The sequence below is a fragment of the Dermacentor andersoni genome, chromosome 4 (genome assembly GCF_023375885.2).
Source record: "Dermacentor andersoni chromosome 4, qqDerAnde1_hic_scaffold, whole genome shotgun sequence".
Classification (NCBI taxonomy): Eukaryota; Metazoa; Arthropoda; class Arachnida; order Ixodida; family Ixodidae; genus Dermacentor; species Dermacentor andersoni.
In genome coordinates this window covers 172684054-172710339 of record NC_092817.1, presented here as the reverse complement: position 1 = coordinate 172710339, position 26286 = coordinate 172684054, and the positions used below count along the sequence as shown (strand labels likewise).

The 26286-nt window shown below is 51.7% G+C and overlaps 1 protein-coding gene across 2 annotated transcripts in view; it reads right to left on the bottom strand.

Annotated features, from left to right (window-relative positions):
* The window catches only part of LOC126530691 (uncharacterized), a 202881-nt gene that overhangs the window by 161804 nt on the left and 14791 nt on the right, over positions 1–26286 (bottom strand). The window contains exon 3 of one of the 2 annotated variants that reach the window (XM_072287974.1): positions 644–712. The exons of the other annotated variant lie outside the window; for it this stretch is intronic. Coding sequence (XP_072144075.1) covers positions 644–712 — 69 coding nt within the window. The remainder of the gene's footprint in view (positions 1–643; positions 713–26286) is intronic. 2 annotated transcript variants of the gene reach the window in all.

Sequence of the window (26286 nt, the reverse complement as noted above, 5' to 3'; positions counted from 1 at the left end):
TACGGCACTCCCATGGAGCTCTCGGATCGCTTATATTATATATATATATATATATATACACACACACACATCAACAAACTCAGCGGCGACGTTTTCACTGAACTTCATCGAAACGAACGTCACAAACAGCTCGAAATCTGTTCGTTCAACTGCTCCTTTACTGCCCGCGTAGTCCAATGGTCACATTTTAGCGGTGCCGCCAGGTTTCGAAGGCCTCAACACTTCCAAGAGGGTTAAGAAAGGTAGATGGCCAAAACCATGCACGGGCATCGGCACATGCATACATAATATGGCGCTACACTTGTCCCAGTTCGTCATAAAAATAAAGTATAGCAACTAGTTCAACAGTATAGTATAAATAAAGTATAACAGTATAGATAAAGTACAACAGTATAAATAAAGTATAGCAACTACAGTATAGCAACTAGTATAGCAACGTATAGCAACTAGTCGTTACAAAAACATATATAAAAAAGAAATGGTATCTCTGCAATTGCCGCGTTCCTACAAGAACACCATGGAAAAAGGGGATAACAGCCGGTTAATGTGCCTTTAGAGCAAATGCAAGTACAGGTTTTCATACGGCACGCATACGCGTGGTGGCACTGCCGTGACCAAACAGAGAAAAATGCACGTGGCTCACCTGATTGTTCTCAATTGCCTGCGCTGGGTCGTCAGGCTGGGCAAGCCCTTCAGCTGATGTCTGCGTTGGCTGTACAATGTAAAAAATTTCCGTCATTATACGGAGGATTTCTGTCATTATATGGAGAACTGCAGGTAAAAATACGGAAAGTATGTCATATTGCAAAAATACGGCAAAATCTGCCGTTAATATACGGAAAGTGCTCTTCGTTTTAAGCTTTAGGGAAATTTAATTGTAATGCATTTAACGGCTATACACTGTTTTGGATTAAACAGAGAGAATTCCGTATTTTTGTTATGCGAACGTCCGTATATTGTGAGAAAATTTAAGCTGTCTGAATGAGCGCTCGTACACACAAAGTTTCACCTAACAATACTTTATTGAACACGCAAACTGTACGCATTATGAGGATACGTACAAAATGTGAGAGCTAGCCTTCTACCAAAAGTTGCAATAACAGATCGTATAAATATACTATATACGCATCTTTTATTCCGGTGGCAGTATGCCGCTCATATGGGCCTTGTAACGCTGATCATATATAGGCAAATATATGCGTGTTCCCGCAATGATCTTAAATTAAGCGTTTTGTAGTTAATAATAAAGCATATATGTTTAAGTGAACGAAGAGCCGTGGGCATACGTGCATACGTAAACAAGCTTGCGGCACTCAGATGCTGGTGCACTGGGAATGACATTGGCGCTCTTTACGCCAAAAATTGTGCGCACTATAAATTCGCACCAAAACGCAGGGAGTGGTATAATGACCGTAACTGCGTTCACATTTGGCAACAAATGGTCTCGAAGCGGACTGGCGGCCTATAGATACAAGTACAACGGTCGGATGAAATTTTCGAATGCGGCAAGCAATTAACCCAAGTGTCAAAGGGCATTGCTGAACTGCGATGTAGTTGGTTTAACTCATTCCCATAATATTTACAACATATCTCGTCTCTGACAACAACCGACCATTCATTGAGACAAATCGACTACGCACAATCTTCACTGTTCGTGAGTTAATTCTCGCGGTAAGATGTAATCGCAAACATTTGGCACTTCATCTTGAAACAAGACCGGTAAGCGCGCTCGTACTTGTACGGCAGAATAACGAACACGAACATGCACCGACGTGTGCAAACTACTGGAAGGTGACTGAAGATGAAGGACCTATAAGAGTGCTAGTACTGTGCGTACTGTCAAAAAAAAAAAAAAAAAAAAGACGGAAAAAAAGAATGCCCAGTGCCGAGATGTACCGATTAAAGCTTTTTCTTTTTGACCTAGAATGCACCACCATTAATTCCACGTGCTTTATACATGGGTAAATGTTATGACACAACTCATTATTTACCCGTTCATTACATGCACCAACTAGCCCAAATTATCACTATACTAGAGCTTAAGGACGCATCACAGTGCACTAGCTGTACAGTAGAACTACTGTACAGCCGTGATAGAACTACTGAACAGCCGACAAGCCGTGATCCAATCCCGGACCACAAAGAGAACACCAGCGTAGTCTCGGACCATTGAGCAAGCCGCCGTCATCAACAGCTGCCCCCGGAGCACGGACTTCTACCGGAGAAGACCAAGAAGATTGTGACCAAGGCAACCCCAATGGCAGCCCCAGCGTCCCCCATCGTGCTGCAGCAGCCCTGGGAACCACCGACGTTCCGCAGTTCCACATTTGGGGACCCGGAAAGCTGGCTGGAAACGTATTAGAGGGTCGCTACGTTTAACAGCTGGGCAAGCGACGACAAGCTACGACATGTCTATTTCGCATTGGAGGACGCCGCCAGGACGTGGTTCGAGAATCGAGAAGCCACCTCGACGACGTGGGACCTCTTCCGAAGCAGCTTCCTGCAAACATTTACAAGCGTCGTGCGAAAAGAGAGAGCCCAAGCTCTACTGGAGACCAGAGCGCAGCTGCCGAATGAGACCATCGCTATCTTCACTGAGGAAATGAGCCGTCTTTTCCGCCACACCGACCCAGAAATGTCCGAGGAGAAGAAAGTGCGCCTACTGATGCGTGGTGTAAAGGAGGAACTTTACGGTGCAATGATACGAAGCCCACCGAAGACCGTAGAAGAGTTCCTTCGCGAGGCCACCAGCATTGAGAAGACACTCGAAATGCGGAACCGGCAATTCAACCGCCGCATGAACTTGACAAACTACGCCGAAGTTCAGTCACTGGCCACCGACGACCTGCGCGAGACCATCAGGGCAGTCGTACGAGAGGAGCTTCAAAGGATCTTCCCTTCATCGCAAACTCAAGGGGCCTCAATTGCCGAAATTGTCAAAGAAGAAGTCCAGAGATCGTTCGAAGTTCCCGAGGTACAACCACAATCATCGCAGCCCCAGCCAGAAGCGATGACCTACGCCGCCGTCGCCCGCCGTCAAGGTCCCCCTCCACGACCGCGCCAGGGCCCTGTAACGCCGCAATTCCGTCGACCGCCGTCGACCGCCGCCGCCGTTGCCGCCAGGTCGCCCACCCGTCGCCCAGCGCAGCTACCCGAGGAAGACAGACGTTTGGCGCGCTCCTGACCACCGCCCGCTCTGCTACCACTGCGGCGAAACCGGCCATGTGTACCGCCGATGCCCATACCGCGACCTGGGTTTGCGAGGCTTCGCCGTCAATGCACAGCGCCCGAGGGAAGGTGAACGCCCTCGTGACATCGCCGACTACCTCGCCGCTACTCAGTGGAGTCCTCGGCGACCGTCCCGTTCGCCGTCACCAGGCCGCTACCTGTCGCCGCAGCGCCGACCATACACTGGCCCAGCCCGGGGCCGGTCCGTCAGCCCATATCCGGAAAACTAAAAGCAGCAACCGATGGAGGTGCGGTTGCTGTTCGTCGAACTGACGAAGATCCTCCGCCGCCGACGAAGACGCCGAAAAGACTATCTCGACGACATAACGACGACACACCGCCGTCCCGACGAAGTCTGGCAGGAAAGAACACGCTGACGAAAGACCACCTGACGACGCCACGTACGAACCACAGGTCAACGCGACGCAGCCGTGATCCGACGCCAAGACCTAACTGCAACGCCAGACAAAGAACCACCGACCTCGACGTGCTTCTCGACGGCCACTCACTTACCGCCTTAGTGGACACAGGGGCTGATTACTCCGTAATGAGTGGACACATCGCCACCCAGCTGAAGAAAGTTAAGACCGCATGGGAAGGCCCTCAAATTCGGACCGCTGGAGGACACCTCATCACGCCGAGTGGAATCTGCATGGCAAGAATTACCATTCATGACCGGACTTCATGTCGCCCTTTACGTCAAGTTATGCCGAGACTGTCAGCGACGAAAGGCACCACCACAAGGCCAGCGGGATTACTACAGCCGATCAAGCCTCCTTACCGACCTTTTCAACAGATCGGGATGGACTTGTTGGGACCGTTTCCGACATCAACTTCCTGAAATAAGTGGATCGTCGTGGCGACGGACTACCTCACCCGCTTCGCTGTAACTAAAGCACTGCCGAAAGGTAGCGCAGCCGAAGTGGCGAAATTCTTTGTCGAAAACATCCTGCTGCGACATGGCGCGCCAGAAGTCCTCACCACCGACAGAGGAACGGCCTTTACAGCGGAGCTCACCCAAGCCATTCTGAAATACAGTCAGACAAGGCACAGAAGGACAACAGCCTACCACCCGCAGAAGAATGGAATGGTCTTACGGAGCGGCTGAATAAGACCCTCGCCGACATGCTAGCGATGTACGTCGACGTCGAACACAAGACATGGGATGCCGTCCTGCCGTACGTAACATTCGCTTACAACACGGCGGTGCAAGAAACAACACAGATCACGCCGTTCAAGCTGGTCTACGGCAGGAACCCGACGACGAAGCTCGACGCCATGCTGCCGCACGTCACTGACGAGGAGAACCTTGACGTCGCTACCTATCTCCAACGCGCCGAAGAAGCCGGACAGCTCGCCCGCTTGCGGATCAAGAACCAGCAGAGGACCGACAGCCGACACTAAAATCTCCGACGACGCTTCGTCGAGTACCAGCCCGGCGACCGTGTTTGGGTATGGACCCCGATACGCCGACGAGGACTCAGTGAGAAACTACTGCGACGCTATTTCGGACCCTACAAGGTCATCCGACGTATTGGCGCACTGGACTATGAGGTCGTGCGAGACGGTATTTCGCATTCACAACGGCGCCGCGCACGATCTGAAGTGGTCCACGTGGTGCGCCTTAAACCCTTTTATGGACGCTGACGAACTTCCTTATTTTGTTGTTTTCTTTGCTAAGAGTGCTTTTTTTTATTACTTTCGTTGGTTTGCAGCATCGGGTCGATGCTTTTTAAGAGGAAGGTAATGACACGTGTACTTATCTTTATCGGACGACCTCGTTTGGCCGCCTAAAAAATGTTATCGCGCAGCGCAGGACGCGCCTGCATCTAAAAGAAGTTTTTGGAATGTTATCAATGGTTCCGTCCACTGTCTTTCACCGCAACTTCTGTAATCTGATTGCATGTATGCGCGACGTGAATAGTGTAGAACTTTGTGGAAGACACGCGGGTCCCATCGGTTAATCTGGAACATTCGACGACTGATCTATAAAAGCCGACGCGCTTGACCCGCTGATCAGATTTTCTGCGATCGCCGACTGTGTTCGCCGCTCTCGTTGTGCTTTAAGTGCAGCCTGTTTTGTGGGCATAGGTTCGCCCAATAAAAGCTAGTTTGCCTTTCACAGTATTGCTACTGTGTTCTTTGACGTCACGACCACGTGACAATACATATATATATATATATATATATATATATATATATATATATATATATATATATATATATATATATATATATATATATATATATATATATATATATATATATATTTAAATGGATAATCGAATAATGAGCAGAAATTCACTAAGTATTAACCTAATTACCTTAGGCACATATTGCAATAATACTCTCTTGCGGGCTAGTTGGTTCATACTTGAATTATAAAGATTCTGCGAAAGTTGCACAAGAAAAAAAATGTGGACAGTACAGAAAGCCTTTGTATAGGCATTCTAATAACATGCGCCACCCGGATGTGTAAAACCTGGACAATGAAATTGCCACTATCAACACAAGCTCTGCACACTATCTTTCACTGGCGAAAATAATTTTTAATACAGCAGGAAATACTTCATCCTCAAGGCAATTTTAAAAGAGATCAACAGCAAAACCGAAATAAACCAAAAGAAGAAGGACAACCGAGTACACAGTAAAAACGAAAAGAAGGAAACAAACAAAACCACTTCACGAAAAGCATATGCAAAGTCAACAATAAGTGACACTAGTAACAGTAGAGTAGATATTGGTGAAAACTACATCACCAAAGTAATGACAAAGAATAAAACTGATATGTGGGTATCGAAAAAAGCGACCTTCCTGTCTGAGTGTAAAATCGAAGGCTTGCCTGCCCACTTGTCCCTCTGTTGCCTGATGAAGAAAGCTTCAATAATTTCCCTTTCCGTCTCATAGGGTGCTTTTGCCATGACCCCGATTTGGTGTAAATGCGGTGCGCAGCCGTAACTCTCGCAATGGACATCTAAATGGCAACCATCGTTACTCCTTGCAGCCAGACGGCGCTCTCGCATGTCATCATTGACGCAGCGCCTTGTTTGCCCAACGTGCACACACCCACAAGATAAAGAAATACCGTAAACAACAGCGCATGCACAATTCATGAAAAATGTCGCTTCGTGTACTCACATTTTTTAATGTTTGGACATCAGGGAGAAAATCTGCCCTAACTGGCAAGGCGCTGAAAGCACCACGTTCACGCCGCACCTGCTAGCCACTTTCTTCACATCGCGGGAGATATTGTGGACGTACATGATAACTTACACTGACTTCTTGTTCCTTTCCTTCGCCTTAGGGCTCCATTCTTTGTATACCTTTAAGGCAGACTCTCATATGCGCTGGACACTGAATGCATGCGATTAGGTTGCCTATATAACGGCTTTCCGTCGTATCTTGAAAAAAAAGTTGGTATTCTGGGCTCTATCCTGTCCTCTTTTCTCTTTTTCTTGTGCATCTTGCGTAGCACGTTTATAAGTCATATAACGCAATTTACAATCATAGCCGGGGAGTTCGCAAGGCGGATCCACTTGGAACGAGTTCTCAGGATGACATCAGTTTCGAGATGTAATTCCCTAACCTTGCGGATAAGTGCATTGGCTTTGCAGTTACATTTGTGCTTCAGCGCGTAAAAGGCCGTTTTGTTAAGAAAGTAAGTGGAACTACAGTGTAGAATGACAGAAAGCTGAGCTACTTGGTAAGGATTCATTCTGCAAAAAAGAGGTGAGGCGGGCAGACAGGACACAAGAGTAGAGAACTGGACAACACGTGTTGTCCCCCCGTGTTGTCCACTTCTCTAATCTTGTGTCCTGTCTGCACGCCTCACCTCTTTTTTGCATAATGAACTACAGTGCATTTTTGCCGCAAGTTTGACGGCGCATATCGCGTAAATGGTGCCATCCGCACAATTCTTTCTTCAAGTGGATATGTCTTGCAGTCTCACGGGCTAACATTTGTTAATTGCAATATGTGCCATATGTTAATTAGTTCGAAATTTATTTGAAAACTTGTGGTAATTAGATTACTATGAATGCCAATTTTTTGTGCAAGTAATACCCGGCTACGCGAGTAGACCAGGTAACGGACTAAAATTGTGCCATCTGACACAGGCAATATTTGAAATTTCTTGAACGTGCCCGCAGGAATGTCTTACACACACACACACACACACACACGCACGCACACACACACACACACACACACACATATATAAGTCACATTATGAGAAGCCAACAAACACTGACACCAAGTTATGAAGCACAAGTCATTTATTTATTAAGCACAAGTAATTTCCCCTGTGTCGTCCTTGGTGTCAGTGTTTGTTGGCTTCTCATGATATGACTTATAAAAATCGGGCCCCTCGGTTAACCTCCTTCGTTGTCATTTACACACACACACACACACACATTATATATATATATATATATATATATTGAAACAAAATGATTTCAAATTACACGCGCCAGCCGCTTCCTGCGTCCGTCCAGCTGTTTACTGCTACCTGCGAAAGATAGCGGCAGTGAAGTGGGCAACACGGGCTCGCAAGGCACGCGCAATCGGAGCAGCGTGCTATGAGCGCGGGACACGAGGGAAGAAGAAGAAGTGCGGGACTGCGGCGAAAGAGACTGTGGACGTTTTAGCGAGGCTCTCGCTTAGCTGTTTGTCGGGCACAAGTTCGCCCAACGTAAAGTTATCAAAGTAGTGTCACACGACTGTGCGTTACATTTCTGGTGGAGGTGCCGGGGTATGATTTCAAGCCCTCCTCGAGTCAGAGAAAGGAGCCCGGACTCACGGTGACTTGGACCCATCGAATTGACTCCTGTTCACCAACGCAGCAGCCGTCGCCTACGTGGTGAGCCCCCCGAGTTTTCACCTTTGCCGGATTCAATCGGAGCATCAGCAGCTAACGGAAGCGCTACCGAGATGGCAACTCAAATCACGCCAACTCACATCGTGGTGAACTCGCCAATGACGCCAGAGCCTTTCCATGGCGACACATTTGAAGACGCAGAGGACTGGCTGGAACGCTTTGAGCGCATCGCTGAGTTCAATGGATGGAACGGAGAGCGCAAGCTACGAAACGTTTACTTCGCGTTATAGGACAGCGCACGAACGTGGTTTGAAAACCACGAAGCGACATTTGTCTCGTGGGATGCTTTCCGGCGGGAGTTGCTTGCGACTTACCCGAGTACCGACCGCAGGGAGAGGGCCGAAACTGCCCTGCAGGCAAGAAACCAGCGGAACAACGAAAGCGTGGCCATGTATGTAGAAGACATGTCCCGCCTATTTCGCCGAGCTGATCCGAACATAAGCGAAGACAAGAAACTACGCCATTTAATGCGAGGTGTAAAACAGGAACTGTTCCCAGGGTTGGTTTGGAGCCCGCCGCGTCCGTCGCTGAGTTTCGTTCTGAGGCGACGACAATGGAAAGCACGTTGCAACAGCGATCAAGGATGTACAACCGGGAAATGAACATCACCTCTGTAGGCTCAGTTCCAGCCGCCATAGGAAACAGCATGGAGGTCATACGGGAGATCATGCGATCTGTAGTGCGAGAAGAGCTTCAGAGGCTACGGCTTGACCACAACGCTCCAACGCCCTCTTCGCTAGCAGACGTGGTTCACGAAGAGGTCAGACAGGCGGTCCGGGAACCACAGCTGAGTGCGCAGCCCCAAGCGCCATCACTGCGCCAGCCGAGTGTCTCGTATGCCAATGTGCTGCGGCAAACTCCCGGACGTGCTGACGTCGCAGCCACTTCCTCTATGAATAGCTCGATGCCTCGAAATACGCAGCCGCCACCCGAAAGAAGATTTAGGAAGACCGATGTATGGCGCACTCCTGACCAAATACCTCTCTGCTACCACTGCGGTGAGGCTGGCCACCTGTACAGAATGTGCCACTATCGCCAGGCAGGGCTTCGTGGTTTTCCGGTGAACGCACCTTGCCCTCGAAATGGCGAGCGTCCATTTGAAATCGAAGAGTACCTGTCTACTCGCCAAAGCTCCCTATACGCCTACCAGCAACACCAACCTCGATCAACAGCGCCGTAGAGGCATCGGTCACCGAGTCCCCGCCCATCTTCAAGCTCCCCAAGACGCCGTTCACAGAGCCCGCGTCGGGAAAACTAGAGTCAGCGGCCTCGGGAGGTAAGGCCGCTGCTGACGCGAAAAGAGAACCTCCATCGATGATGCCGAGCGACGACGAGGGACTCAGAAACCAGTGCCATAAGAGTGACGTTGCTTCCGATTTACGTGCGTTTGTTGACGGTTACGAAGTGAACGCGTTAGTGGATACAGGTGCGGATTACTCGGTAATAAGTAGTGAGCTCGACAGGAAACTGAAGAAAGTGCTGACTCCTTGGAAAGGGCCACAAGTTCGCACAGCAGGAGGACACCTCATTGACCCGATGGGCAAGTGTACGGCTAGAATAGGAATACGAGGCTTCACGTACGTCGCCAGCTTTATCGTGCTTTCCGAGTGCTCAAGAGACGATTATTGGCATGGACTTCTTGCAGGATAATGGCGCTATAATCAACTTGCGGGAATCATGTGTTTCCTTCTCAACCAAGCACGCTGTCGCAGCATTCAACACTGAAGAAAAATTCGACGCCCTTTACATTGCCGATGACGACGTGATGCTTCCTCCGAGATCCAGCGTAGCCGTCACAGTCAGACGCGACGCGTTCAGCGACTACGAAGGAATTGCAGACAGCAACACCAGTCTGCTACTCGAAAACCGGATCTGCATGGCAAGAGGCCTTGTTCAGCTGCGTGGCGGATGTGCCAATGTTTTCCTTACTAATTTTGGAAATAAGGTGCAACATGTCGCAAAGGGAACCGTTATCGCCAGCCTTAATAACTTCGTCCAAGTTACAGATCTCAGCATTCCAGTCTTCACCATCGAATTTCCAAGATGTGGATTCTGTCCTTGCAGCCATCGACATCGAACCAGGCCTATCGCCCATACAGAAGGAGCAAATAGAGAACCTCGTAAGAGAATTCGCAGAATGTTTTTCAATGTCATCCAAAGTTCGGCGGACATCTATTGCTAAACATCGGATAATTGTTGACGAATCAGTGAGGCCTATTTGCCAGCATCCCTACCGAGTGTCACCAAAAGAGAGGGAAGCCATCGGAAGTCAAGTTAAGGAAATGCTTGAAGACTACGTAATTCAGCCGTCGGCAAGTCCGTGGGCGTCGCCTGTGGTACTGGTAAAGAAAAAGGACCAAACCTTGCACTTCTGCATTGATTACCGAAAGCTGAACGCCGTCACAAAGCGGGAGGTGTACCCACTTCCAAGAATCGATGACACTCTAGATAGACTACGAGATGCCAAATTCTTTTCCTCCCTGGACCTCAAAAGCGGCTACTGGCAGATAAAGTGGACGAACGTGATCGTGAAAAGACGGCGTTTGTGACGCCAGATGGACTGCACGAGTTCAAAGTGCTCCCATTCGGCCTTTGTTCCGCACCTGCCACATTTCAGCGCATGATGGACACTGTGCTCACCGGTCTGAAATGGCAAACCTGTCTCGTTTATCTTGACGATGTCGTGGTTTTTTCTACCACCTTCGAGCAGCATGTAGAACGACTGCGGGCTGTGATGGACGCTATTAGATCAGCAGGTCTGACGATAAAACCGCAGAAATGTCATTTCGGCTTTCGCGAGCTTCTTTTCCTCGGCCATGTCGTCAGTTCAAAAGGCATTCGCCCGGACCCTGAGAAGACTGCGGCAGTGAAGAAATTTCCAAAACCAACCGACAAAAAGGCTCTTAGGCGATTCTTAGGACTTTGCGCCTACTACAGACGCTTTGTCAAAAATTTTTCAAGGATCACCGAACCACTAACGCGGCTAACAAAGGAAGACGTGCCTTTCGTCTGGTTGAATGAGCAGGAGAATGCTTTCAATGAGCTCCGAAAGCGTCTTCAGAACCACCCAGTTCTTGCTCATTTCGATGAGGAAGCCGAGACTGATATTCACACAGACGCAAGCAATTTAGGCCTGGGTGCTGTCCTCATTCAGTGGCAAAACGGAGAGGAACGAGTCATTGCGTATGCCAGTCGAACACGTTCGAAGGCTGAGGTGAACTAGTCAGCGACAGAAAAACGATGCCTCGCGGTGATATGGGCCATCAGCAAGTTTAGACCATACTTATATGGCCGACCATTCCGAGCTATCAGCGACCATCATTCGTTGTGCTGGCTGGCGAATCTCAAAGACCCATCTGGACGGCTGGCAAGATGGAGTCGACGGCTGCAGGAATACGATATAACGGTCGTATACAAGTCCGGTCACAAGAACAGTGATGCTGATTGCTTGTCACGTGCACCGATTGAATACACGGAATCTTCGCTTAGGGAAAATGAACAGGATTGCCCGTTCCTAGGAGCTGTGACAACATCACAAATGGCTCAGCATCAGCAATCCGACGCGGAGTTACGCCTGCTCATTGTTACGTTTCGCCTACAACGCGCGGTAATGCCGGCGCGGATGCAACGGACGCCGGGGCTTCGTTCAAAGCGGCGGACATTTTGGCCCGTTCGACGCCGCCGCAATGCCTCCCCGCCAAGCGTGTCCAGGCGTGTTTCAGTGCCACGTGTCTTCGTGTGTGCGTGTGTGTGTGTGTGCCCACGCTTGTCAAAGCGCGGCAGCCGGGGAGCGGAGCTCCCCAAGTGAGGTGCCAGGAGGTCTGTCCGTCGGCGGGTTGGCAATGCGTCACTACACTCGGCTCACCATGTCTCTCGGCTCGACCGTGCGCGCCGTCGTGGGCTCATGCTCCGCCGTCGCGTGGGCTCATCCCGTGACCTTCCTTCTGACCCGCGACGCCGAGAGTATAAGAGCAGCTGCCCCCGGACGCCAGGGGAGAGGCTCCGATTTGTACTGTTGAGTTACGTGCGCTCCCGTCTCTCCACTTCGGTCGAACTGACCGGCCGCTCTTTTGCTATGTTAGAATAAACAAGTTGTTCTGTTACCAGTCTTCTCTTGCTTTGCCGGGACCTTCGGATGCTCCCAGTGCCCCAGGCCGCCAGGCCAACGCTACCCTTGGGGCTTGCGACCCATTGGCAATAACGGGCGTCAGCACCGAGCCCCCAACATCTGGTTGCCAGCGGTGAGATCGCGACAACGGAGGCCAGCAGCGAAGAGATGCGGTTGACTGTATGCTGAGCAGCACAACGACCATCCGGGAGCAGCGCAACGAGCCCTGTGTGATGACTGGTTGCCTGCAGCGGAACGACTGCGCTGAAGTCTTGGCTGCGAGGTTTGGTGAGTGCGGGACTTTCTTCTTCTGAGTTTTGCCAGGCTTTTGTTAGTGTTAGAAACAGAGCTGGTAATTGTGGTTGTCGTTGCTGCCGGGTTAGTTTGCGGCAAGACAACAGTAGGCAGTAGAGAAAGCAGCATTCAGAGCAGCCATGGATTTGAAGTCGTTGCGCAAACCGAAATTGCTGGAGCTTGCGAGAGAGTTGGGTCTGGATGTCTCAGACAAACTCAGAAAACCAGAACTGCTAAGGGCTATTCTTGAGTTAGAAGCTGAGGATGACGAGCTGTCGGAATGCCTTGAGACCATTGAGGAGAGGGAGCGTGAACTTAAAGAGCAAAAAGAGAAACAGGAGCGTGAACTTAAAGAGCAAAAAGAGAAACAGGAGCGTGAACTTAAAGAACAAAAAGAGAAAGAAAAAGAAGAACGCGACCGTCAACACGCTTTGGAAATGAAGCGTCTCGAGTTAGAGATGGAACGCGCTCGTAATGGAAGTCAGGCACACGGTGCAGGAGAACGAGTATTGTTCAAAATGACTGACCTGATGCGGCCGTTTAAGCTTGGAGAGGACATTGGTTTGTTCCTGGTTAACTTTGAGCGAACGTGCGAGAAGCAGGGGTTCTCTCGGGAAACGTGGCCACAGCGCTTGCTCACTTTGCTACCCGGCGAGGCGGCCGACGTAGTCGCTCGCTTGGAGAGAGAGGAGGCAGAGGATTTCGACAAAGTGAAATCGAGTCTGCTAAAAAAGTACCGGCTGTCAGCGGAGGCGTTCCGTCGGAAGTTTCAGGAAAATGAGAAAGGCAGAAGTGAGTCGTATACAGAGTTTGCCTACAGGCTAATGTCAAACATGCAGGAGTGGCTCAAAGAAGAGAAAGCGTTTGGTGACCACGAGAAAGTTCTGCAGTGTTTCGGGCTAGAACAGTTTTATAGTCGGTTACCTGAGAACGTGCGGTACTGGGTCTTGGATAGGCCAGACGTTAGTACGGTGGCTAGAGCCGCTGAGTTAGCCGAGGAGTTTGTGACGCGTCGGGCTCGCGGAGCTAAGGACGGTCAAAAGGGTGAATTTGGCTCCAAGTTTGAGAGGCCGAAGTTCACACCCATGAGAGCAAAGGGGGATACACGTAGTGCGGATGCGAGTGAAAGCAGTCCGACCGAACGTACGGAGACGGCGGCAACCGAAGCCGAACGCAGAAAGCGGTTCGAGACGAGGCAAGCGCGCGTTTGTTATACGTGCCAGAAGCCGGGTCACTTTTCGGCGCAGTGTCCAGAAACAAAACCAAAAGTCGTGTTTTTGTCTTTATGCAGCACTGACGAGAACATGAAGCTTCTCGAGCCTTACATGCGAGACCTCCTCGTGAACGGGAAAGAGTGCCGAGTGCTTCGCGATACCGCAGCTACGATGGATGTCGTTCACCCCTCTTACGTAGAACCCGATATGTTCACGGGCGAGTGCGCATGGATCAAGCAAGCAGTGGAAGCTCATAGCGTGTGTCTGCCGGTAGCAAAAGTGCTTATTGAAGGACCTTTCGGAGCACTTGAGACGGAGGCCGCAGTGTCATCTATGCTGCCCCCCCAGTACCCGTACCTATTTTCGAACAGGTCCGATCACCTCCTGCGCGAGAAGGGGCTTTTGTTTGGTGAGGCTAGCGTTCAGGCCTTAACCAGATCGAAGGTTCGGGAGCTCGCTGCAAAGGCGGTAGTTGCGGGGCCGACGTTGTTGAACGATGAGAAAGGGTCAGAGGCGCAGCAAGCTGGTATTCAGAGCACGCCCGAACTGAATAAAATTGAGCCTGTAGCGTTAAAGGCACCAGATACTGGAGAGGAAAATCCCGACACGGGAAAGTTAGAAGAGCTGTCTCCAGATTTGCTCATCGCGCCTACGTCAGACGGACTTAACAGGTTGCTAAAAGTCAGCCGGTCGGCTTTGATAGCCGAGCAAAAGAAGGATGGCAGCCTAGAAAACATACGCTGCATTGTCAAGGAAGGTATCGCCAAGAAAAATGCTCGCTTTGTGGAAAGAGGTGGGGTCCTGTACCGGAAGTATCTAGACCGCAGGGGAGTGGAGTTCGATCAGCTGATCGTGCCTCAATGCTATCGTCAGGATCTGTTGCGCTTGTCGCATGGGGGTTCGTGGTCCGGACACCTAGGAGTTAAGAAAACTAAGGACCGTCTCTTGCAAGAGTACTATTGGCCAGGGTGTTTTCGGGACGCAGACCACTTTGTGAAGACATGCGACACCTGTCAGCGGGTGGGCAAGCCAGGGGACAAATCGAGGGCGCCGTTGAAGTTGGTACCTATCATTACGGAGCCTTTTAGACGGCTCGTTATTGATACAGTGGGACCTCTGCCGGTAACAGCCACGGGGTACCGACACATTTTGACTGTGATCTGCCCAGCGACAAAGTTCCCTGAAGCAGTGCCGCTTAAAGAACTCAGCTCAGTTGAGATAGTCAATGCACTACTGTCCATATTTGCGCGAGTTGGTTTTCCTGCAGAAATCCAGTCAGATCAGGGCACAGTGTTTACTAGCGCTTTGACGACAGCCTTTCTCGAAAGGTGCGGGGTAAAGCTGTTACACAGCTCAGTGCACCACCCCCAGTCGAATTCCGTTGAGAAGCTCCACTCCGTCATGAAGCGCGTGTTGAGAGCATTGTGTTTTGAACATCAAACTGACTGGGAGCTGTGTCTGCCTGGAGTGATGTTTGCATTAAGGACCGCGCCGCATGCGGCTACGGGGTTTTCGCCAGCTGAGCTGGTGTACGGTCGCTCGCTGCGATCTCCGCTTCGCATGCTTCGAGAATCATGGGAAGGCAGGGGCGACGACCCAGTCGTGGTAGAGTACGTGCTTAAGCTCCTCGAACGCTTAAGAAGGGCACAGGAGTTGTCAGGTGAAGCAATGGCAAAGGCCCAGCAGAGGGCCAAGGTTTATTATGATCGGACAGCCAGGGCCCGTCGTTTTGAGGTGGGCGATGAGGTCATGATATTGCGCACATCGCTAAAGAACAAACTCGACGTGCTGTGGGAGGGCCCAGCACGGATTGTTCAAAAACTGTCGGACGTTAACTACGTGGTGAGTCTGCCGGGAAAGCGGAAAGCAGTGGTGTGCATGATGGTAAACGTTCCCGAAGAGCTTCCGGTCGAGCTTCCGGGACTAGGCTCAGTGACGAACAGGAAAGACACCGATCAAGTCATTAGTGACTTAATAAGTAAAGCATCGCTGTCGCCTGAGCAGAAAACCGAACTACACCAGCTCTTACAAGAGTTTCAAGGTCTGTTCTCTGAGAGGCCTGGTAGGACTTCTGTCCTTACTCATGACATAGAACTTACCTCCCCAGAGCCAGTACGATCCAAGGCGTACCGGGTGTCACCCCGCCAGAGCGATATTATGGAGGCTGAGGTAAAGAAAATGCTACAGCTCGGTGTTATTGAGGCGGGTGAGAGTGATTATACCTCCCCTTTGATTTTAGTTGAGGTACCGGGCAAGGAACCTCGTCCTTGCGTCGACTACCGCAGGCTTAATTCCATCACTAAGGATCAAATTTATCCGATCCCTAACATCGAGGAGCGCCTTGAGAGAGTGAGTAGCGCTCAGTTTATTTCCACCCTAGATCTTGTCAGGGGTTATTGGCAGGTTCCACTTACAGAAGAGGCTAGTAGGTATGCGGCGTTCATTTCACCAATGGGGACATTCCGTCCTAAAGTTTTGAGTTTTGGTTTGAAGAACGCGCCATACTGCTTTTCAAGCCTCATGGATAAAGTGTTGCGGGGACAGCAAGAATTCGCTTTACCGTATCTAGACGACGTAGCGATATTCTCCGCATCCTGGCCTGAGCATATGGCGCACTTGCGGGCAGTGCTAACCCGCCTGCGCGATGCGGGCTTGACAGTCAAGGCTCCCAAGTGCCAGTTAGCACAGGCCGAGGTTGTCTACCTCGGACACGTGATTGGTCGGGGTCGTCGCCGCCCCTCTGAAATAAAGGTGGCCGCTGTGCGAGACTTTCCGCAACCGCGCACGAAGACCGATATTCGGTCGTTCTTAGGTGTCGCCGGCTACTATCAGAGGTACATCCCCAGGTACTCTGATATCGCGGCTCCCTTGACGGATGCTCTAAGAAAGACAGAGCCGCAAACAGTCGTCTGGGATGAGACAAAGGAAAGAGCTTTTAGCGCCCTAAAGAGCGCCCTAACAAGCCAGCCTGTGCTACGATCGCCCGACTACACAAAAGGGTTCGTTGTTCAGTGTGATGCTAGTGAGCGAGGCATGGGCGTTGTACTGTGCCAACGGGAAAATGGAGAAGTAGAACACCCCGTCCTGTATGCTAGTCGTAAGCTGACGAGTCGTGAGCAGGCGTATAGCGCCACCGAGAAAGAGTGTGCGTGTATCGTGTGGGCCGTGCAGAAATTGTCATGTTACCTAGCCGGCTCGAGGTTTATCATTGAAACGGATCACTGCCCTCTCCAATGGCTGCAGACCATCTCTCCCAAAAATGGCCGCCTCCTGCGCTGGAGCCTCGCTTTGCAACAATATTCCTTTGAGGTGCGTTACAAAAAGGGGAGTCTCAACGGTAACGCCGATGGGTTAAGTCGAAGCCCCTAACGTGGGAATCAGCCTCAAAATTGCTTGTTACTGATGTTTTTCTTCCTGAGGCAGGATTTTTAACCTATTGCTTTTGTGTAGTGTTTCAAAGTGATGATGTGCTTTCTAGTGAAATTTTCCGATTTGTGGACGCGTTCTGAGTGCTGCTAAACTACTGTAAGGAACTAGGCAGCAGTATAAAAGGGGAAAGAGCCTGGCAGGGCTTAGTGAGGGTTGTGCCGTGCTTGCTGACTGAGCGGTTGACTTTCGGCGTAGTTCTAACGCTTGCCGGAAACGAGAACAAAAATGTCAACTCTCCCGAAGTCACTTTGCAGTGTCCTGTGTGCACCTGAACGTGAGAACGAGGCCTTCTCTGTGCGCTGCGCTCAAGAAACGCCAAAGGACGCCCGACTTCGGTTATGAGCATCATCGAGCGACATCCCTCCGGACAGCGGATGCAGTCCCCTGACCATCGGGATCTCCTTCCCCCGGCGGGGCGGTCTGTTACGTTTCGCCTACAACGCGCGGTAATGCCGGCGCGGATGCAACGGACGCCGGGGCTTCGTTCAAAGCGGCGGACATTTTGGCCCGTTCGACGCCGCCGCAATGCCTCCCCGCCAAGCGTGTCCAGGCGTGTTTCAGTGCCACGTGTCTTCGTGTGTGCGTGTGTGTGTGTGTGCCCACGCTTGTCAAAGCGCGGCAGCCGGGGAGCGGAGCTCCCCAAGTGAGGTGCCAGGAGGTCTGTCCGTCGGCGGGTTGGCAATGCGTCACTACACTCGGCTCACCATGTCTCTCGGCTCGACCGTGCGCGCCGTCGTGGGCTCATGCTCCGCCGTCGCGTGGGCTCATCCCGTGACCTTCCTTCTGACCCGCGACGCCGAGAGTATAAGAGCAGCTGCCCCCGGACGCCAGGGGGGAGGCTCCGATTTGTACTGTTGAGTTACGTGCGCTCCCGTCTCTCCACTTCGGTCGAACTGACCGGCCGCTCTTTTGCTATGTTAGAATAAACAAGTTGTTCTGTTACCAGTCTTCTCTTGCTTTGCCGGGACCTTCGGATGCTCCCAGTGCCCCAGGCCGCCAGGCCAACGCTACCCTTGGGGCTTGCGACCCATTGGCAATAACGGGCGTCAGCACCGAGCCCCCAACATCTGGTTGCCAGCGGTGAGATCGCGACAACGGAGGCCAGCAGCGAAGAGATGCGGTTGACTGTATGCTGAGCAGCACAACGACCATCCGGGAGCAGCGCAACGAGCCCTGTGTGATGACTGGTTGCCTGCAGCGGAACGACTGCGCTGAAGTCTTGGCTGCGAGGTTTGGTGAGTGCGGGACTTTCTTCTTCTGAGTTTTGCCAGGCTTTTGTTAGTGTTAGAAACAGAGCTGGTAATTGTGGTTGTCGTTGCTGCCGGGTTAGTTTGCGGCAAGACAATAGTAGGCAGTAGAGAAAGCAGCATTCAGAGCAGCCATGGATTTGAAGTCGTTGCGCAAACCGAAATTGCTGGAGCTTGCGAGAGAGTTGGGTCTGGATGTCTCAGACAAACTCAGAAAACCAGAACTGCTAAGGGCTATTCTTGAGTTAGAAGCTGAGGATGACGAGCTGTCGGAATGCCTTGAGACCATTGAGGAGAGGGAGCGTGAACTTAAAGAGCAAAAAGAGAAACAGGAGCGTGAACTTAAAGAGCAAAAAGAGAAACAGGAGCGTGAACTTAAAGAACAAAAAGAGAAAGAAAAAGAAGAACGCGACCGTCAACACGCTTTGGAAATGAAGCGTCTCGAGTTAGAGATGGAACGCGCTCGTAATGGAAGTCAGGCACACGGTGCAGGAGAACGAGTATTGTTCAAAATGACTGACCTGATGCGGCCGTTTAAGCTTGGAGAGGACATTGGTTTGTTCCTGGTTAACTTTGAGCGAACGTGCGAGAAGCAGGGGTTCTCTCGGGAAACGTGGCCACAGCGCTTGCTCACTTTGCTACCCGGCGAGGCGGCCGACGTAGTCGCTCGCTTGGAGAGAGAGGAGGCAGAGGATTTCGACAAAGTGAAATCGAGTCTGCTAAAAAAGTACCGGCTGTCAGCGGAGGCGTTCCGTCGGAAGTTTCGGGAAAATGAGAAAGGCAGAAGTGAGTCGTATACAGAGTTTGCCTACAGGCTAATGTCAAACATGCAGGAGTGGCTCAAAGAAGAGAAAGCGTTTGGTGACCACGAGAAAGTTCTGCAGTGTTTCGGGCTAGAACAGTTTTATAGTCGGTTACCTGAGAACGTGCGGTACTGGGTCTTGGATAGGCCAGACGTTAGTACGGTGGCTAGAGCCGCTGAGTTAGCCGAGGAGTTTGTGACGCGTCGGGCTCGCGGAGCTAAGGACGGTCAAAAGGGTGAATTTGGCTCCAAGTTTGAGAGGCCGAAGTTCACACCCATGAGAGCAAAGGGGGATACACGTAGTGCGGATGCGAGTGAAAGCAGTCCGACCGAACGTACGGAGACGGCGGCAACCGAAGCCGAACGCAGAAAGCGGTTCGAGACGAGGCAAGCGCGCGTTTGTTATACGTGCCAGAAGCCGGGTCACTTTTCGGCGCAGTGTCCAGAAACAAAACCAAAAGTCGTGTTTTTGTCTTTATGCAGCACTGACGAGAACATGAAGCTTCTCGAGCCTTACATGCGAGACCTCCTCGTGAACGGGAAAGAGTGCCGAGTGCTTCGCGATACCGCAGCTACGATGGATGTCGTTCACCCCTCTTACGTAGAACCCGATATGTTCACGGGCGAGTGCGCATGGATCAAGCAAGCAGTGGAAGCTCATAGCGTGTGTCTGCCGGTAGCAAAAGTGCTTATTGAAGGACCTTTCGGAGCACTTGAGACGGAGGCCGCAGTGTCATCTATGCTGCCCCCCCAGTACCCGTACCTATTTTCGAACAGGTCCGATCACCTCCTGCGCGAGAAGGGGCTTTTGTTTGGTGAGGCTAGCGTTCAGGCCTTAACCAGATCGAAGGTTCGGGAGCTCGCTGCAAAGGCGGTAGTTGCGGGGCCGACGTTGTTGAACGATGAGAAAGGGTCAGAGGCGCAGCAAGCTGGTATTCAGAGCACGCCCGAACTGAATAAAATTGAGCCTGTAGCGTTAAAGGCACCAGATACTGGAGAGGAAAATCCCGACACGGGAAAGTTAGAAGAGCTGTCTCCAGATTTGCTCATCGCGCCTACGTCAGACGGACTTAACAGGTTGCTAAAAGTCAGCCGGTCGGCTTTGATAGCCGAGCAAAAGAAGGATGGCAGCCTAGAAAACATACGCTGCATTGTCAAGGAAGGTATCGCCAAGAAAAATGCTCGCTTTGTGGAAAGAGGTGGGGTCCTGTACCGGAAGTATCTAGACCGCAGGGGAGTGGAGTTCGATCAGCTGATCGTGCCTCAATGCTATCGTCAGGATCTGTTGCGCTTGTCGCATGGGGGTTCGTGGTCCGGACACCTAGGAGTTAAGAAAACTAAGGACCGTCTCTTGCAAGAGTACTATTGGCCAGGGTGTTTTCGGGACGCAGACCACTTTGTGAAGACATGCGACACCTGTCAGCGGGTGGGCAAGCCAGGGGACAAATCAAGGGCGCCGTTGAAGTTGGTACCTATCATTACGGAGCCTTTTAGACGGCTCGTTATTGATACAGTGGGACCTCTGCCGGTAACAGCCACGGGGTACCGACACATTTTGACTGTGATCTGCCCAGCGACAAAGTTCCCTGAAGCAGTGCCGCTTAAAGAACTCAGCTCAGTTGAGATAGTCAATGCACTACTGTCCATATTTGCGCGAGTTGGTTTTCCTGCAGAAATCCAGTCAGATCAGGGCACAGTGTTTACTAGCGCTTTGACGACAGCCTTTCTCGAAAGGTGCGGGGTAAAGCTGTTACACAGCTCAGTGCACCACCCCCAGTCGAATTCCGTTGAGAAGCTCCACTCCGTCATGAAGCGCGTGTTGAGAGCATTGTGTTTTGAACATCAAACTGACTGGGAGCTGTGTCTGCCTGGAGTGATGTTTGCATTAAGGACCGCGCCGCATGCGGCTACGGGGTTTTCGCCAGCTGAGCTGGTGTACGGTCGCTCGCTGCGATCTCCGCTTCGCATGCTTCGAGAATCATGGGAAGGCAGGGGCGACGACCCAGTCGTGGTAGAGTACGTGCTTAAGCTCCTCGAACGCTTAAGAAGGGCACAGGAGTTGTCAGGTGAAGCAATGGCAAAGGCCCAGCAGAGGGCCAAGGTTTATTATGATCGGACAGCCAGGGCCCGTCGTTTTGAGGTGGGCGATGAGGTCATGATATTGCGCACATCGCTAAAGAACAAACTCGACGTGCTGTGGGAGGGCCCAGCACGGATTGTTCAAAAACTGTCGGACGTTAACTACGTGGTGAGTCTGCCGGGAAAGCGGAAAGCAGTGGTGTGCATGATGGTAAACGTTCCCGAAGAGCTTCCGGTCGAGCTTCCGGGACTAGGCTCAGTGACGAACAGGAAAGACACCGATCAAGTCATTAGTGACTTAATAAGTAAAGCATCGCTGTCGCCTGAGCAGAAAACCGAACTACACCAGCTCTTACAAGAGTTTCAAGGTCTGTTCTCTGAGAGGCCTGGTAGGACTTCTGTCCTTACTCATGACATAGAACTTACCTCCCCAGAGCCAGTACGATCCAAGGCGTACCGGGTGTCACCCCGCCAGAGCGATATTATGGAGGCTGAGGTAAAGAAAATGCTACAGCTCGGTGTTATTGAGGCGGGTGAGAGTGATTATACCTCCCCTTTGATTTTAGTTGAGGTACCGGGCAAGGAACCTCGTCCTTGCGTCGACTACCGCAGGCTTAATTCCATCACTAAGGATCAAATTTATCCGATCCCTAACATCGAGGAGCGCCTTGAGAGAGTGAGTAGCGCTCAGTTTATTTCCACCCTAGATCTTGTCAGGGGTTATTGGCAGGTTCCACTTACAGAAGAGGCTAGTAGGTATGCGGCGTTCATTTCACCAATGGGGACATTCCGTCCTAAAGTTTTGAGTTTTGGTTTGAAGAACGCGCCATACTGCTTTTCAAGCCTCATGGATAAAGTGTTGCGGGGACAGCAAGAATTCGCTTTACCGTATCTAGACGACGTAGCGATATTCTCCGCATCCTGGCCTGAGCATATGGCGCACTTGCGGGCAGTGCTAACCCGCCTGCGCGATGCGGGCTTGACAGTCAAGGCTCCCAAGTGCCAGTTAGCACAGGCCGAGGTTGTCTACCTCGGACACGTGATTGGTCGGGGTCGTCGCCGCCCCTCTGAAATAAAGGTGGCCGCTGTGCGAGACTTCCCGCAACCGCGCACGAAGACCGATATTCGGTCGTTCTTAGGTGTCGCCGGCTACTATCAGAGGTACATCCCCAGGTACTCTGATATCGCGGCTCCCTTGACGGATGCTCTAAGAAAGACAGAGCCGCAAACAGTCGTCTGGGATGAGACAAAGGAAAGAGCTTTTAGCGCCCTAAAGAGCGCCCTAACAAGCCAGCCTGTGCTACGATCGCCCGACTACACAAAAGGGTTCGTTGTTCAGTGTGATGCTAGTGAGCGAGGCATGGGCGTTGTACTGTGCCAACGGGAAAATGGAGAAGTAGAACACCCCGTCCTGTATGCTAGTCGTAAGCTGACGAGTCGTGAGCAGGCGTATAGCGCCACCGAGAAAGAGTGTGCGTGTATCGTGTGGGCCGTGCAGAAATTGTCATGTTACCTAGCCGGCTCGAGGTTTATCATTGAAACGGATCACTGCCCTCTCCAATGGCTGCAGACCATCTCTCCCAAAAATGGCCGCCTCCTGCGCTGGAGCCTCGCTTTGCAACAATATTCCTTTGAGGTGCGTTACAAAAAGGGGAGTCTCAACGGTAACGCCGATGGGTTAAGTCGAAGCCCCTAACGTGGGAATCAGCCTCAAAATTGCTTGTTACTGATGTTTTTCTTCCTGAGGCAGGATTTTTAACCTATTGCTTTTGTGTAGTGTTTCAAAGTGATGATGTGCTTTCTAGTGAAATTTTCCGATTTGTGGACGCGTTCTGAGTGCTGCTAAACTACTGTAAGGAACTAGGCAGCAGTATAAAAGGGGAAAGAGCCTGGCAGGGCTTAGTGAGGGTTGTGCCGTGCTTGCTGACTGAGCGGTTGACTTTCGGCGTAGTTCTAACGCTTGCCGGAAACGAGAACAAAAATGTCAACTCTCCCGAAGTCACTTTGCAGTGTCCTGTGTGCACCTGAACGTGAGAACGAGGCCTTCTCTGTGCGCTGCGCTCAAGAAACGCCAAAGGACGCCCGACTTCGGTTATGAGCATCATCGAGCGACATCCCTCCGGACAGCGGATGCAGTCCCCTGACCATCGGGATCTCCTTCCCCCGGCGGGGCGGTCTGTTACGTTTCGCCTACAACGCGCGGTAATGCCGGCGCGGATGCAACGGACGCCGGGGCTTCGTTCAAAGCGGCGGACATTTTGGCCCGTTCGACGCCGCCGCAATGCCTCCCCGCCAAGCGTGTCCAGGCGTGTTTCAGTGCCACGTGTCTTCGTGTGTGCGTGTGTGTGTGTGTGCCCACGCTTGTCAAAGCGCGGCAGCCGGGGAGCGGAGCTCCCCAAGTGAGGTGCCAGGAGGTCTGTCCGTCGGCGGGTTGGCAATGCGTCACTACACTCGGCTCACCATGTCTCTCGGCTCGACCGTGCGCGCCGTCGTGGGCTCATGCTCCGCCGTCGCGTGGGCTCATCCCGTGACCTTCCTTCTGACCCGCGACGCCGAGAGTATAAGAGCAGCTGCCCCCGGACGCCAGGGGGGAGGCTCCGATTTGTACTGTTGAGTTACGTGCGCTCCCGTCTCTCCACTTCGGTCGAACTGACCGGCCGCTCTTTTGCTATGTTAGAATAAACAAGTTGTTCTGTTACCAGTCTTCTCTTGCTTTGCCGGGACCTTCGGATGCTCCCAGTGCCCCAGGCCGCCAGGCCAACGCTACCCTTGGGGCTTGCGACCCATTGGCAATAACGGGCGTCAGCACCGAGCCCCCAACATCTGGTTGCCAGCGGTGAGATCGCGACAACGGAGGCCAGCAGCGAAGAGATGCGGTTGACTGTATGCTGAGCAGCACAACGACCATCCGGGAGCAGCGCAACGAGCCCTGTGTGATGACTGGTTGCCTGCAGCGGAACGACTGCGCTGAAGTCTTGGCTGCGAGGTTTGGTGAGTGCGGGACTTTCTTCTTCTGAGTTTTGCCAGGCTTTTGTTAGTGTTAGAAACAGAGCTGGTAATTGTGGTTGTCGTTGCTGCCGGGTTAGTTTGCGGCAAGACAATAGTAGGCAGTAGAGAAAGCAGCATTCAGAGCAGCCATGGATTTGAAGTCGTTGCGCAAACCGAAATTGCTGGAGCTTGCGAGAGAGTTGGGTCTGGATGTCTCAGACAAACTCAGAAAACCAGAACTGCTAAGGGCTATTCTTGAGTTAGAAGCTGAGGATGACGAGCTGTCGGAATGCCTTGAGACCATTGAGGACAGGGAGCGTGAACTTAAAGAGCAAAAAGAGAAACAGGAGCGTGAACTTAAAGAGCAAAAAGAGAAACAGGAGCGTGAACTTAAAGAACAAAAAGAGAAAGAAAAAGAAGAACGCGACCGTCAACACGCTTTGGAAATGAAGCGTCCCGAGTTAGAGATGGAACGTGCTCGTAATGGAAGTCAGGCACACGGTGCAGGAGAACGAGTATTGTTCAAAATGACTGACCTGATGCGGCCGTTTAAGCTTGGAGAGGACATTGGTTTGTTCCTGGTTAACTTTGAGCGAACGTGCGAGAAGCAGGGGTTCTCTCGGGAAACGTGGCCACAGCGCTTGCTCACTTTGCTACCCGGCGAGGCGGCCGACGTAGTCGCTCGCTTGGAGAGAGAGGAGGCAGAGGATTTCGACAAAGTGAAATCGAGTCTGCTAAAAAAGTACCGGCTGTCAGCGGAGGCGTTCCGTCGGAAGTTTCGGGAAAATGAGAAAGGCAGAAGTGAGTCGTATACAGAGTTTGCCTACAGGCTAATGTCAAACATGCAGGAGTGGCTCAAAGAAGAGAAAGCGTTTGGTGACCACGAGAAAGTTCTGCAGTGTTTCGGGCTAGAACAGTTTTATAGTCGGTTACCTGAGAACGTGCGGTACTGGGTCTTGGATAGGCCAGACGTTAGTACGGTGGCTAGAGCCGCTGAGTTAGCCGAGGAGTTTGTGACGCGTCGGGCTCGCGGAGCTAAGGACGGTCAAAAGGGTGAATTTGGCTCCAAGTTTGAGAGGCCGAAGTTCACACCCATGAGAGCAAAGGGGGATACACGTAGTGCGGATGCGAGTGAAAGCAGTCCGACCGAACGTACGGAGACGGCGGCAACCGAAGCCGAACGCAGAAAGCGGTTCGAGACGAGGCAAGCGCGCGTTTGTTATACGTGCCAGAAGCCGGGTCACTTTTCGGCGCAGTGTCCAGAAACAAAACCAAAAGTCGTGTTTTTGTCTTTATGCAGCACTGACGAGAACATGAAGCTTCTCGAGCCTTACATGCGAGACCTCCTCGTGAACGGGAAAGAGTGCCGAGTGCTTCGCGATACCGCAGCTACGATGGATGTCGTTCACCCCTCTTACGTAGAACCCGATATGTTCACGGGCGAGTGCGCATGGATCAAGCAAGCAGTGGAAGCTCATAGCGTGTGTCTGCCGGTAGCAAAAGTGCTTATTGAAGGACCTTTCGGAGCACTTGAGACGGAGGCCGCAGTGTCATCTATGCTGCCCCCCCAGTACCCGTACCTATTTTCGAACAGGTCCGATCACCTCCTGCGCGAGAAGGGGCTTTTGTTTGGTGAGGCTAGCGTTCAGGCCTTAACCAGATCGAAGGTTCGGGAGCTCGCTGCAAAGGCGGTAGTTGCGGGGCCGACGTTGTTGAACGATGAGAAAGGGTCAGAGGCGCAGCAAGCTGGTATTCAGAGCACGCCCGAACTGAATAAAATTGAGCCTGTAGCGTTAAAGGCACCAGATACTGGAGAGGAAAATCCCGACACGGGAAAGTTAGAAGAGCTGTCTCCAGATTTGCTCATCGCGCCTACGTCAGACGGACTTAACAGGTTGCTAAAAGTCAGCCGGTCGGCTTTGATAGCCGAGCAAAAGAAGGATGGCAGCCTAGAAAACATACGCTGCATTGTCAAGGAAGGTATCGCCAAGAAAAATGCTCGCTTTGTGGAAAGAGGTGGG